Source organism: Palaemon carinicauda, chromosome 30 (genome assembly GCF_036898095.1).
Source record: "Palaemon carinicauda isolate YSFRI2023 chromosome 30, ASM3689809v2, whole genome shotgun sequence".
Taxonomy (NCBI): Eukaryota; Metazoa; Arthropoda; class Malacostraca; order Decapoda; family Palaemonidae; genus Palaemon; species Palaemon carinicauda.
Window position 1 is genome coordinate 50307399 of NC_090754.1, and position 15265 is coordinate 50322663.

Genomic DNA, 15265 nt, shown 5'->3' on the forward strand with positions numbered 1-15265 from the left:
TGCGCTGAGGAGGAGGAGCGCTCGCAGGAGGAGGTGTATTAACCTTCTCTGCCTGAAACTCCCGCATCAACACCGCAAGCTGCGACTGCATAGTCTGCAGCAAAGCCATCTTAGGATCAACAGAAGTTGAGGTCTGTTGAGGCATAGCTTTAACAGAAGTTGAGGTCTGTTGAGGCAGCACCTTGCCTCTCTTAGGAGGCGTGCAGTCACCTGATGACTGCGGCGAGTCCGAGCTAGCCCAATGGCTACACCCTGGCTGTTGGACTCGCGCGGTCTGGACTTTACGCTTAAGAGGTCTTGAGGCCTGAGTCCAGCGTTTTCTCCCCGAAAAATCTTCTGCAGACGAGGATCTAAAGGGCTCAATCGTCTGAGAGTGGAAGTGACGATCTCTATAAGATACGCCCGCAACCACTGAGGATACTACTGTGCGCCGATCAAGGCCTGCCGAACCCTTTTGCCCTTCGACATTGCTTCTCCCCTGGGCTTGGGAGCTTGCAAGAGGTCCCGGACTGGGAGGACGACTGGCACGCACAGAAGTATCCTCATGCGCAACACTGACACTGACACTAGCACTAGGCACAGCACTGGCACTACCACTTCCCACTGCACTTTTCACTTTAAGTTCCTTGACGTCTGCCAAAAGGAACTTGTGGTCACTCACTACCGACTCCACTTTATCACCTAAAGCCTGAATAGCACGTAAAACATCTGACATATCAGGCTGAGCACTAATAGTAGGTTCGGGGGTAGCCACTACAGGGTGAGGAAAAGGTTGAGGATCATGGGGGGAGGAATAAAGTAAAGAGCGAGCCGAACTCCTCCTAACTCTCTCTCTCTCTAACTTAGTGGTATACTTAAGGAATCGAATAAAATCAAGTTCCGAAAGTCCGGCACATTCCTCACATCGATCTTCCAACTGACAGGATTTTCCCCTACAGTCGGAACAAACGGTGTGAGGATCAACCGAGGCCTTCGGAAGCCGCCTAATACAAGTCCTACATCGTCTTTGGGGAGGAGCTTGAGAATGATCGGACATCTTGAATCAGAGAACAGTCAAGGGGGATTCCAAATTAAAGCTAAAGATCGTTAAACCATAAATCAAAATTAATCCAAAAGCTATCTAAGCTAAGGGAAAAGCTTCCTGTATAGCGAAAGCTGAAATCTCAGAGCAATACTTCACCAAAACCGTGAACAAAGACTCCAAAATTATAAGCGTATCCATGTAGGTCTTGCCGGAAGCACGACAGAGGAAAAATTGAGGTGGTGTCAACAAGAAGTACTGCAGTACCTGGCCACAGGTGGCGCTGGTGAGTACACCCCCCTCTTGTATAGCGATCGCTGGCGTATCCCTTCCGTAGAATTCTGTCGGGCAACGGAGTTGACAGCTACATGATTATCGGGTAAGATTAATATTGAAAAATAATCTTTAAGAACATTCATGATTGAGTGTGTACCTGTGTCGTAATAAAAATATTGAGGGGGACGTTATGAGATGCTTGATTTAGTTTGGTTTTTATAAGGACTTGGGTCCTTATAGTGTACTTTGAATTTTTATGTTATAAAGAAATTCATATTCTAGTACCTAGTTTGTATAATTTGGTCTTGACTCTAGTGTTGCATTCAACCATTTTGAACATGAGGTCTTTGTTTTCAGACTTAGACAGATGAGAGAAGAACAACATTTCTCATGATTAAATCTTTTAAGTATTATAATCCAAAGAACAGTTGTTGATAAGTCACTATAGTGGCTATAAATAAATCAATACATTTGGCATTAGACTTATAATAAGACATCCAATGACCTCCAACAGTGTAAGCAACAAAACTGAAAAAAAACAAAGATTACAGTCACCCTGACTTTCATTTTTATATAAAGTCACCCTGACTTTCATTTTTATAAGTTTAGGTTATATATTTTGTGCATTAAGCTTCCAAGTCCTGTACTTTGTTTAGTTTTTTTTTTTCATTGGGAAAAGTCAGTCAAAAATCAAACAAAATGTTTTCCAGGACTTACTGACTTATTCTTGATCTAATTACAATGTTTTTTGCATGTTTGTTTAATCTTTAATGGTTCTTAAGACATCTTGATGGATGAACAAAAAAAAGAACAAATACATACAAAAATGAACTCTGCCGATATTGCATTTGATTCTAGAATTTATAAAGTATCTATATGAATATACTAAGTACTATAAAAACAGTGGATGAAAAGATGGTTAGACTAATGCCAGACACATGAAATTATGAAAGAAGGGAATAGATTAAGACGTAGAGATGGCGGGAGCTCAGAGAGACAGAGTTCAAGACAGAAGAAAGGAGATAGAATAATTTCATGTCTTAACTCCATACAGAGACAAACTGATGTAAAAGATTATGATCATATCAAAATACAGTTACTCCATATAGCAATGTTAATTTTCGAATAGATATGAATTCTGTTAAAACTTTGAACATCTATAAAAGCTGAAGCAAAGACATTGGAGTTTGAGGAATGTTTTTTCCAATGCAATTAAAAGAATCCGTAGGAAGACATTAAAGAAGCTTAGGGGTCTCTTTTTCTAAGGAGACCAATTCCATCCTATTATTATTACTAGCTCAGCTACAACCTTAATAGGAAATGCAGGATGCTATAAGTCCAAGGACTCCAACAGGGAAAAATAGCCCAGTAAGGAAAGGAACTAAGGAATTTAATAAACTGCAGGAGAAGTAATGAACAATTAGAATAAAATATTTTAAGAACAGTAACATCATTAAAATAGATCTTTCATATATAAACTATAAAAAGTGACTTATATCAGCCTGTTCAACATAAAAACATTCGCTGCAAGTTTGAGCTTTTGAAGTTCCACAAATTCAACCACCTGATTAGAAAGACCATTCCACAACTTGGGCAGAACTGGAATAAACCTTTTATAATACAGTGCAGTATTGAGCCTTATGATGAAGCCATGACGATTAGAATTAACTCCATTCCTAGTATTATGAAAGGGATGCTATTCTCTGGGATGATCTGAATGCAAAGGATGGTCAGTACTGTACAGTATTATGAAAAATCTCATGCAACATGCATAAGAAACTAACTGAATGACAGCGACAGATTAATATTTAGATCAGAAATAAGAAATTAAACAGACCGTAAGTTCCTGAATGGGGTCATTAGCAATTAAAGCTGTTGAAAGTGATAAAGTTGATAACAGGCTCCACTTGTCACAAGCTTTCCTGCCAATAATTTCAACTATAGAGGGTTTGAAAAGCTCAAGATATGGATTCTAAGACTTGTTTCTCAGATGTAATATTGGCTGAGATCAGAAATTTGTATGAATATATATAACGTATAGTTTTCTACTTCTTACACCAGTTTCGTTGGGACTAGTTATTCTGTGTTTACTCCCACAATTACATATGATTCTTCGGTACTCAGACAAATAAACATCTTTAATTCAATATACCAATTTAACTTTTTAAATAATTCTAATGCTTAAGGGGTCTTGTTGACTCTTCAAATTAAACATGTTCTTTGTGGAGAATCCATCTCACTCTGAATGAATAAACTACATAAATATTTATACATTTTCAAAGCCTAAGACAAAATTGAAAGTAACAGTTGCCATCTTTACCCGACTCAAAATAGGTGCGTGATCTTGGGGTTCTTCAGCCAATCTTGCACGACCTTTACGCCACCATGGAGTGTTGGTGGAACCCTGAAGCTGATGAAGGTTTTCTGATACCTGGTGCCACTGATTTAAAGCTGCTGTTTGAGTCTGCTTTTCTTCCTCTTGCAATTTCTAAAAAAAAAAAAAGAGCAAAATCATTTCTGAATTGTTAATTTTTGTTGATTAGCACTGTACAATTATTGTTAAATGCATGAACTTTATCTTATAGTATATCCAAAAACATTACAGTATTTCCTTGGGAATGTTGCCATCTTATAAATATGTTAGTCAAAAATAAGAAAGCAGAAAAAAACTTGAAAGAAATAATGAAAGTTTGGATTCAGGAATTTTGGCCATAAGGCCCAGCACTGAGCCCTGGAAGGGCATTCAGTGCCAATGAGCAATTGGAATAAAACACCAGAGTTGTACTGTAGTATGAAGTAAATGTTAAAGAGATTGGACTGCAATATGTAAGGAAGAAAGTGTGACATATGAAGAGAATAAGAAGAAGTTTTGGAAAGAAGTGAAGAGAGTAAGGAAGGCCGGCGCAAGAATTGAAGAGACAGTGAAAGATGGAAATGGAAGGTTGTTAAAAGGAGAGGAGGCAAGGAAAAGATGGGCGGAATATTTTGAAAGTTTGCTGAATGTTGAGGATGATAGGGAGGCAGATATAATTGCTGTTCCAGGTGTTGAGGTGCCAGTGATGGGAGATGAGAATGAGAGAGAGATTACAATAGAGGAAGTGAGAAGAGCACTAGAAGAAACGAGAGTAGGAAAAGCATCTGGTATGGATGGTGTGAAAGCTGAGATGTTGAAGGAAGGGGGTGTGACTGTACTTGAATGGTTGGTGAGATTGTTTAATGTGTGTTTTGTGTTGTCAATGGTACCAGTAGATTGGGTCTGTGCATGTATTGTACCACTATATAAGGGTAAGGGAGATGTGCATGAGTGTTGTAATTCAAGAGGTATTAGTTTGTTGAGTGTAGTTGGAAAAGTGTATGGTAGAGTACTGATTAATAGGATTAAGGATAAAACAGATAATACAATCTTGGAAGTACAGGGTGGTTTTAGAAGAGGTAGGGGTTGTATGAATCAGATTTTTACAGTTAGGCAGATATGCGAGAAATATTTAGCAAAAGGTAAGGAGGTGTATGTTGCATTTATGGATCTGGAGAAAGCATATGATAGAGTTGATAGGGAAGCAATGTGGAATGTGATGAGGTTATATGGAGTTGGTGGAAGGTTGTTGCAAGCAGTGAAAAGTTTCTACAAAGGTAGTAAAGCATGTGTTAGAATAGGAAATGAAGTGAGCGATTGGTTTCCGGTGAGAGTGGGAACAGGGATGTGTGATGTCGCCGTGGTTGTTTAACTTGTATGTTGATGGAGTGGTGAGAGAGGTGAATGCTCGAGTGCTTGGACGAGGATTAAAACTGGTAGGCGAGAATGATCATGAATGGGAGGTAAATCAGTTGTTGTTTGCAGATGATACTGTACTGGTAGCAGATACAGAAGAGAAGCTTGACCGACTAGTGACAGAATTTGGAAGGGTGTGTGAGAGAAGGAAGTTGAGAGTTAATGTGGGTAAGAGTAAGGTTATGAGATGTACGAGAAGGGAAGGTGGTGCAAGGTTGAATGTCATGTTGAATGGAGAGTTACTTGAGGAGGTGGATCAGTTTAAGTACTTGGGGTCTGTTGTTGCAGCAAATGGTGGAGTGGAAGCAGATGTACGTCAGAGAGTGAATGAAGGTTGCAAAGTGTTGGGGGCAGTTAAGGGAGTAGTAAAAATAGAGGGTTGGGCATGAATGTAAAGAGAGTTCTATATGAGAAAGTGATTGTACCAACTGTGATGTATGGATCGGAGTTGTGGGGAATGAAAGTGATGGAGAGACAGAAATTGAATGTGTTTGAGATGAAGTGTCTGAGGAGTATGGCTGGTGTATCTCGAGTAGATACGGTTAGGAACGAAGTGGTGAGGGTGAGAACGGGTGTAAGAAATGAGTTAGCGGCTAGAGTGGATATGAATGTGTTGAGGTGGTTTGGCCATGTTGAGGGAATGGAAAATGGCTGTCTGCTAAAGAAGGTGATGAATGCAAGAGTTGATGGGAGAAGTACAAGAGGAAGGCCAAGGTTTGGGTGGATGGATGGTGTGAAGAAAGCTCTGGGTGATAGGAGGATAGATGTGAGAGAGGCAAGAGAGCGTGCTAGAAATAGGAATGAATGGCGAGCGATTGTGACGCAGTTCCGGTAGGCCCTGCTGCTTCCTCCGGTGCCTTAGATGACCGCGGAGGTAGCAGCAGTAGGGGACTCAGCAGTATGAAGCTTCATCTGTGGTGGAAATGTGGGAGGTTGGGCTGTGGCACCCTAGCAGTACCAGCTGAACTCGGCTGAGTCCCTGGTTAGGCTGGAGGAAAGTAGAGAGTAGAGGTCCCCTTTTTTGTTTTGTTTCTTGTTGATGTCGGCTACCCCCCAAAATTGGGGGAAGTGCCTTTGGTATATGTATGTAAAAGGCTAAGAAGTAAGTGTAGCTAGGGGACAAAGAGGATAATGCAAAGACCTAAAAGTAATGCCTACAGTGCACAGCTTGAGGGTAACTGATGGCACTTTCTCTTACAGGGGTACAAATGAAAGTGGATATATATAAACTATATATATAATTAAATCTATTATATTATTATTATTATCATTATTATTATTACTAGCTAAGCTACAACCCTAGTTGAAAAAGCAGGATGTTATAAGCCCAATGACTCCAACAGGGAAAAATAGCCCAATGAGGAAAGGAAATAAACAAACAATATGAGAAGTAATGAACAATTGAAATAAAATATTTTTAGAACAGTAAAAACATTAAAATAGATCTTTCCTATATAAACTACTGTATATAAGACTTTTAAAAAACAAGAGGAAGAGAGATAAGATAGAATAAGGTGCCCAAGTGTACCCTCAAGCAAGCGAACTGTACAGTGGAAGACCATGGTACAGAGGTTATAGCACTACCCAAGACTAGAGAACAAAAGTTTGATTTTGGATTGTTTCTCCTAGATGAGCTGCTTACCAAAGCTAAAGTCTTTTTTACCCTTACCAAGAGAAAAGTAGTCACTGAACAATTACAGTGCAGTAGTTAATCCCTTGAGTGAAAAAAATTGTTTAGTAATCGCAGTGTTGTCAGGTGTATGAAGACAGTGGGGGATGTGTAAAGAATAGGCAAACGAAAAATAAGCCGTTACCAGAGATAGAGATCCAATGTAGTACTGTTTGGCCAGTCAAAGGACCCAATACTATAACTCTCTAGCGGTAGTATTTCACTGAAAATAAAATCTATTTTGTTTTTTGTTTCTCCATCTGGGTTCTCCATGTCCATCTTCTATGCTACTTTTTATAAAAAAAAGGTATTCATGATTTTAAGATTGTTTTTCATCAAATTCTACAAGCATATCTCCTCTGTCATTTCTTGTGCCTACTCCAAATTTACCAATTGCTGATTCTCCTCTTTTTTTTGGCCTACTTTAACATTGAATCATCCAAAAACAAATGTAAATTGACTACTGTCTTTTCAAGGATATCTCCAGATCTTCATAAAAAGTTTCTATTTCTTCCTCTGTATAGGATGTTGGTGCATATGTTTAAATGATCTTCAGTTTATATTCTAATTTAGTCTGATAATCAGTCCTACAATTCTATCACTAATACTACAAAATTCTTCTGGTGCCTGCAAAACTTTTATTAATAGGAAAACCCACACCACTTTCTTAGTTCCTTTCATATCCTCTGAAGAACAATATATAGACCTCTTTTAACTCTATATAAGAATCCTAATAAAGAAAAGATTGGAAATAAGAGTAAAATCCAAGAGATGATATAGAAAGACTTTAATTAATCAAAATAATAGACAGGCTTTATAAGTGGGTATTCAACAACTGACCATACCCAAGTAATTAACCAGCTAATAGGAAAATCAACAGAATATGACAAACAACTATGTATGGCATTTTTAGACTATGGGAAAGCTTTTGATTCTGTTAAAACTTCAGCAGTAATGAAACCCCTTCAAAGACAAAGAATAGATGAATCATGGAATGGAGAGCTTTTGGTAAACAAAATTATACTATGAAATGTAAAATGTCCCTTCTCTAAAAAAAAAAAAAAATATTTAACTAGATGATCTTACCAGTATTTCTTATGTGTCATAAACATGAAGCCTTACTAAGCCTTAGTACATACATTAGTCACAATTCCAAGAGCAATGGAAAGAATAATGATGAGAATAACACTAAGAGACAGAAAATGAGCAATATGGATATGATGGCAAACTAAAGCAGAGGACATTCTAACAACATGTAAGAAAAAGAAATGGACATTGGCAGAGTATATAATGAGAATGACAGATAATAAATGGACATTAAGAATAAAAGAATTGGTCCATAAAGATTGGAAACAAAGCAGAGAAAGGATGAGAAGATGATGGAGTGATGAGTTAGGTATGGCCGATGATGATGAAATACACACACACACACACACACACACACACACATATAAAATGTATGAGTTGATAGTGGCTGAAAATCAAGTGACCCCCAGAATACTTACAAGATTATTTTGTAGAATGTGGCATGAAGAGGCAAAACCTGAGCAATGGGAGTTAAGAGTGTTGGTGGAAATGACGAAAAAAGGGAGACCTGTCTGACTGCAATAATTACAGAGGCATCACACTTACGTCAGTTGTCGTGAAAATATATAGCATGCTTATTCTAAAGAGACTGGAGAGAAAGATTGATGAAAAGCTGAGAGATGAACAAGCAGGATTTAGAAAAGGTAGAAGTTGTAATGACCAAATTTTCATTTTGAGACATACAACAATGCGTATAATATAGAAATCCACTTTTGATGGCATTTGTGGATGATGAAAAAGCCTTTGATAGTGTGCACCAGCCAATTTTGTGAAGAGTCCTACGTTATGGAATTCCTCTTAAATATGTAAATTTGATAAAGTCTGTTTATGAGCATAGCAAGTTATGTTAGTGGAGTCCTATCAAATGAATTTCCAGTGAACAGCGGAGTTCTCTACGGGAATGTGTTGTCACTTATCTAGTTTATCCGCATCATGGATTTTGTAATGCGTAGAACAGTTAGGGATGGTGGAGAAGGATTGGACTGGATTGGTAATAAGAAATTAGGTGGCCTAGAGTATGCTGATGATGCTGTCCTTATTAGCAGAACACCACAGGATTTGCAATACTTGCTTACCAGAATGCATGAAATATTACACGAGGTTGGGCTGAAGATAAATAGAAGAAAGACAGAGATGATGAGAATGGAATATGCAATGGAAGATGAAATATCATTGAAAGGAGAAAGGATTGGTTGTACAATCATTTAAGTATTTAGGAACTATGATCTCCAATATATGGTCATTAGAATTGGAGTTTAGTGAAAGATTGAAAAAAGCAAATCAGACATTGGCTGGGTCAGGTAAAATTATAAAATCAAATCGCCTGAAACTACGTATAAAAATCAGGCTATATGTCAGTTCAGTGAGGTCTGTGTTATTGTATGGACATGAGTCGTGGTATGACAATGAAACAATCTCCAACAGATTTAGTAGATTTGAGAACAAAGCCCTCAGAAAAAATTGGGAGTTATATGGCAAGACAGGATTAGAAATGAAACTATAAGAAAGATTACTCAAGTGCCATATGTGGATGAGATCATGGTGAGGGGTAGATGGAGATGGTTTGGGCTTGCTCTTTGCATTCCCCAAGAGGTTAATCCACCAAACATTTAACTGGGCTCCACAAGGCACTAGAAGAGTTGGAAAACCCAGGTCTACATGGCTGAGAACTATGAAACATGAAGTGGGAGATGATGAGTGGAGCAGTATTGAATTAAAATCTCAAGATAGAGACGACTGGCAAAATGTAACCAAGGCCCTTTGCATCAATAGATGTAGGAGGAAATGATGATGTTGAGATATATATATATATATATATATATATATATATATATATATATATATATATATATATATATATATATATATATATATATATATATATATATATATATATAAATATATATATATATATATATATATATATATATATATATATATATATATATATATATATATATATATATATATATATATATATATATATATATATATATATATATAAAAAGAGAGAGAAAGATGGGTTAACAACTGCTAACACAATCTTTGCTAAACAAATGGAAATAAATGGATCTTCAGCTTAAATTCATAGCCATATGAAGTAGAAAAGTATAGAATTCTTGTGAAACTTGTCTTCAAATTGAGGGTGTTGTACTACAATTGTAAGAATCTAAGAGCTAGAGCAAAGAAACACTCCTGATAATGACACTGGAGTTATCGAGTTTGTTAAAACTTTGATATGAAGAACAATGTACTGTAAATGTTATTCAGGAAGAATTTAACAGACAATATACAAATATTCTCAATAACATGAGTACAGTACACCTCAAATTTTGATATAAAATAACAGTAGATGCTGTAATACATTAAAAAATATCATCCTTTTTTTAGCATAAAAAGAACAAAATCCAACTACAGATATAATATCCGATCAATGCAGTATAGTAGCTTTTAAATACTGTACAATATAGGAATAAGATTTAAAAAATACCCTTTGCTTACCCTTTTGGCACGATTTCTAAATCGTTTGATCGTTTGCTCAATCTCAGACTTTGTCCAAGTTGGGAGAAGTTCATGTAAGGTATCAACATCAGCCCCATGTTTGTACAGAGCATCTAGTAAGTCCCACTTATCTTCATTAGACAACTCCACAGCTGATGCCATATCTGTAAAACTGTATCACATATTTTTCTTGTTAACTTTTGACTTACTTATTTCAAATATAAAAATTATTAAAGACCTATTATGCAATGTAGTATTATTCACTACAGGATTTATCAGTCTTGACCATCTAAGTTAAGAAATATTTCATAATTGAATAAATAATACAGCACAGAGAGAGACTATTGGTAGCAGACTTTCTTTTTGCATATGTTTAACATTTTATGTTTACCTTAATACCTAAAAATTTTGAGCTTTTCGACCATGGAACCATTTTTTTTTCTCCATCCCCTATACAACTCATCCAGTAACTACCCTGTGGAAAAACGTGTGACTTCAGGAGAGTTAAACCATATTGTACTTATTAGTTCATAAATTCAATTTACCTCTTGGATCTTGCATTACACAGGTCAACATAGATTCTTGCCTTTTCCAGGGGATAAATACAGTATAATAATCAATCTTTCCCTACCCAAAACACCCCATTAGAAATGGTAAAGATATCCATAACAAATATCTATTAAATAACCACAGGAAATAAGGGATTTTGACGTAGGAAAAATCTATTTCTGGGCAAGGAACATGTGTCGCCCAGTGAAATGCTCCTTAAAGCACCATTTCAAAGGTATAAATACTGCTAAATATACCAGAAAAAAAGTTGCATGGAATGCCAGGAATATACCCAGCTCGCTCACCCCTAAAGGGCGTCAGTATTAAAACTGGGGCGAGTGATACCACTACCAGAGATCCCTTTCCAATTAGACTTCTCCTCCAATATGAAAATAAGAAAATTGTTCTTTAAAACTACAGTACAGTATTATAGGTATACTTAAGCAATGCATCTTCAGACCTTACATCTACAATTTCCTTCAGTACATGTAGTGGATTGCTAATCTCTGTTTACTGGGTAATGTTCTCAGAAGAAGACAAAAGGAAGTTCCCAGATCTGAATTACTCCCTTAATTTTTTTCCCTTACACTTCCCATCTCTGTCATGAACCTTTTACAGTATTCACTAACTTAGTATATCTGTACTTTATGACCCACTTATCCAAACCATTACCGCATTCGAGGCATCTCTCCTTGATTTAGTTCCAAACTTACTCGATTTCATATAAAATTAGAGCCATTTTTTTCTTAAATAAGGATAATTTCATTTGTTCAAAATTAAGATTATTTTGTCTAAATAGCACCATAAATGTTATAAATTGATTTAAACCAAAATTGAGTTGACACCGTCTAGTTTATGATTTAAGTTTTCCCATAAGTGGAAACCCAGTCTAATTTACAATAAAAAATTGTATCATACCAATTGACCACTTGCTGAAATGGAATATTTATTAATTCATTTGTCATTTCTATTTATTCTAAGGTTAAGAAGCTCACCCTTTTGCAAAAGGGTGAGCAAATGGTGGAGTGGAAGCAGATGTACGTCAGAGAGTGAATGAAGGTTGCAAAGTGTTGGGGGCAGTTAAGGGAGTAGTAAAAAATAGAGGGTTGGGCATGAATGTAAAGAGAGTTCTATATGATAAAGTGATTGTACCAACTGTGATGTATGGATCGGAGTTGTGGGGAATGAAAGTGATGGAGAGACAGAAATTGAATGTGTTTGAGATGAAGTGTCTGAGGAGTATGGCTGGTGTATCTCGAGTAGATAGGGTCAGGAACGAGGTGGTGAGGGTGAGAACGGGTGTAAGAAATGAGTTAGCGGCTAGAGTGGATATGAATGTGTTGAGGTGGTTTGGCCATGTTGAGAGAATGGAGAATGGCTGTCTGCTAAAGAAGGTGATGAATGCAAGAGTTGATGGGAGAAGTACAAGAGGAAGGCCAAGGTTTGGGTGGATGGATGGTGTGAAGAAAGCTCTGGGTGATAGGAGGATAGATGTGAGAGAGGCAAGAGAGCGTGCTAGAAATAGGAATGAATGGCGAGCGATTGTGACGCAGTTCCGGTAGGCCCTGCTGCTTCCTCCGGTGCCTTAGATGACCGCGGAGGTAGCAGCAGTAGGGGACTCAGCAGTATGAAGCTTCATCTGTGGTGGAAATGTGGGAGGTTGGGCTGTGGCACCCTAGCAGTACCAGCTGAACTCGGCTGAGTCCCTGGTTAGGCTGGAGGAACATAGAGAGTAGAGGTCCCCTTTTTTGTTTTGTTCTTGTTGATGTCGGCTACCCCCCAAAATTGGGGGAAGTGCCTTTGGTATATGGATGGATGGAGCTTATGATTCAAAGGCAAGATTCATGTTGATTAGTGTTAGAATGTGCAATGCATCTACAGTTGCCTAATAATACTAGTTAATACAAAAGGAAGAAAAAGAAAATTACTGTTACAAATAACATTTATTGCTAAGACAATATACAGTAAATATTTTAAGGATTTATTTGGGACATTGCTAATATATCTAAGATGCAAAGAAGTTAAAATTCTGCGTATTTAACGGGTTCTGTACAGAGTCACTTTTCTATAAATTATCACTACTATCAAAATCTTCATTAAAATTCTTTTGATGAATAGAGAACTTTGCCAGATGAGGTTTTTGTTCTAAAATGGCCGAGTATGCATGGCACAGGCGGTTAAATTCAGGAATACTAAGTTGCATTGGTCTGGTTGTTGGGTCAACCTCTGCAACAGTAAACATTTTATCAACAAGTTCATCTCTAACTGTTAAAGGAAATAAGTTTCTAGCTCCTTTCACACAGTATTTTTGTCTAAATGAAAATATACTTCTTACAACTTTCTCAACGAGCTTAAACTCGAGGGGAATTAGTGGCTTTACTCGAGGAATGAGAGTAACAACACCAACGTCAACATCTGGTTTTGGTACAAATGCCCTACCTGGTATGGTGAACTTGTGTTTAACTTCACACCAATTCTGACACATGATAGATAACCTAGATCTATGTTCAGTACCTGTTGGTGCCACCATTCGCTGTGCTACCTCTAACTGAAATGTAAGAGTCATAGGCACTCGGCCATAAGCCCAAGCATTTCTCTGTAAGCTGATATCATGTAGCCATCTGATGATGAGTGGTGTTGACACATTGAATGGCAGGTTTCCAATTATATGAATCTTGGGTATATTATCTTCCCAGGACTGCGCTGCCAGTTCCTTTGGAAAAGAATTCTCCATGTTGAAAGTAAGAACATCCCCCAACTCTATGTGAAGGTTTCCTTTACAGGCATCTTTCAGGAGTTCCAAAGAAGGAAGAAATCTTGGATCTTTTTCTATAACTGTGACATGGGCTGCATTCTGCTCAAAAATCGAACGTGTTATACCGCCTGGTCCTGGACCAACTTCACACACATGACAATTTTTCACACGACCAGCACTACGGACAATTTTGCTTGTTAGTTTAGGATCCATCAAAAAGTTCTGACTGAGATGTTTTGTAGCTCTAATCTTGTATAACTTGACAATTTCACTAATGGAAGGAAGTGGAGGAAGCCGATGGTAAGTAGCAGCCATGTGTTTGGCTGCAGCCTCTGCCATGCCTGCCATCACCTGTCAAAATTAAGTCATAATAATTGCTGCTTAGACTTTCAAGTCATATTACAGACATGGCTTATCATTTATAAATTTTGTACAATATGAATGTTAAAAAGTTATAAAACATGGAGAAGTTAAAAATATATAAATGTTCACAGCATACATACCACTGATTTACAGTATTTATTTTTCTTTGATAGTAAAAACCAGAAGTATATAGTCATTAACATTCATAGTAGCTGGATAATGAAAGTCCTCGTAAACAGCCTTATCTAGTCCAATTACATAAGTTGTCTTGGTTAGCATTGTGCTAGCATAAAATCTCAAAAAAAAATAATTTTTATAGTGGGTTATAAAATACTATGACAAATTCTAATTCTAGTTTTATCATCAGGTTTTCTTTTCCAGGGGTTTAAGAGATGAAATGATTCCCTTCACTTTCTTCTTTCTTGTGCAATTACAGGGTGAATTTCCTTTTGGTGTAGGTTGTAATCAATGGCCTTTTAGGATGATTTTTCTAAGTTTTTATACTGTGCTATGGAGAAATGGAATTTATCCTTAATAATTTCTTCCCAGAAAATAGTGCCTTTGCTTCAGATCTCTGTTGTTTTTCACACATTCTCTTTTGAGATACACACAGTAATAAACCAACATTGAACTCCAGAATACAAAAGTCATCATTATTATTATAGCGTTATTATATCACCTTTTCCCTGTACAGGATTGGACAGGAAATGAGTTCTCTCCATTGCCTTCTATCCTGCACTCTGACATTCTGAACAATTCCAACAGAGCTAGTTCTGTTGCTCTCTACATTTTAAACAGTTTCCAGGGTTTTTCCCACAAGTCTTTGTCCTGCTACTTCCATATTTACTGTTTTTCTGACAACTGTTCCTCATCCCTCCTCATCATATGTCCAAAGCAGCGCAATATTTTAGTTCAATGCCTTTTTTTTCTCTCTCTCTCCAGCTTTTAGATACTAGTTCTTTGTTCATGATATGATCTTCCAACTGCAACCTAGCCATGAATCTACAGTACATTCTAAGGTTACGCATTATCAAAATCTATGATTTTTTTCTCTTCAATACCAATGTTTCTACTGCTATGTGTCCAGTAAAGTGGTGGTTCCTAAGCCGCGGATTGTGTTACTTGAGTGACTTATCAGGTAATAGATTACGGCACTACCACCAGACCACAAAATTCATAAAGATGTTGGAACTTACATACTATATACTGTGCTTCAGCAGTATCTGTGGCTGATACAGAACTTGTGCCAAAGTCAAGAATACTCTTGATTCAACA

The 15265-nt window shown here is 37.2% G+C and overlaps 3 protein-coding genes across 8 annotated transcripts in view; 1 reads left to right on the forward strand and 2 right to left on the reverse strand.

The window, feature by feature from the left end:
* The window catches only part of LOC137623093 (cell adhesion molecule Dscam1-like), a 317782-nt gene that overhangs the window by 128389 nt on the left and 174128 nt on the right, over positions 1-15265 (forward strand). The window lies entirely within an intron of this gene.
* The window catches only part of LOC137623091 (uncharacterized), a 46414-nt gene that overhangs the window by 17531 nt on the left and 13618 nt on the right, over positions 1-15265 (reverse strand). The window contains exons 2-3 of one of the 2 annotated variants that reach the window (XM_068353746.1): positions 10324-10495; positions 3618-3785 (exon numbers count right to left, since the gene is read on the reverse strand). In XM_068353746.1, coding sequence (XP_068209847.1) covers positions 3618-3785; positions 10324-10485 — 330 coding nt within the window. In that variant the 5' untranslated portion in view covers positions 10486-10495. The remainder of the gene's footprint in view (positions 1-3617; positions 3786-10323; positions 10496-15265) is intronic. The other variant, XM_068353747.1, reaches the window with a different exon arrangement.
* On the reverse strand, positions 12803-13970 carry mtTFB1 (mitochondrial transcription factor B1). The gene has a single exon (XM_068353748.1). It carries the CDS (start codon positions 13964-13966, stop codon positions 12938-12940), a length of 1029 nt encoding a protein of 342 aa, XP_068209849.1. The 5' UTR covers positions 13967-13970; the 3' UTR covers positions 12803-12937.

Excerpts from the sequence above, each read along its gene's own strand:
- mtTFB1 (XM_068353748.1), bottom strand. The coding sequence starts at position 13,966 with ATGGCAGAGGCTGCAGCCAAACACATGGCTGCTACTTACCATCGGCTT.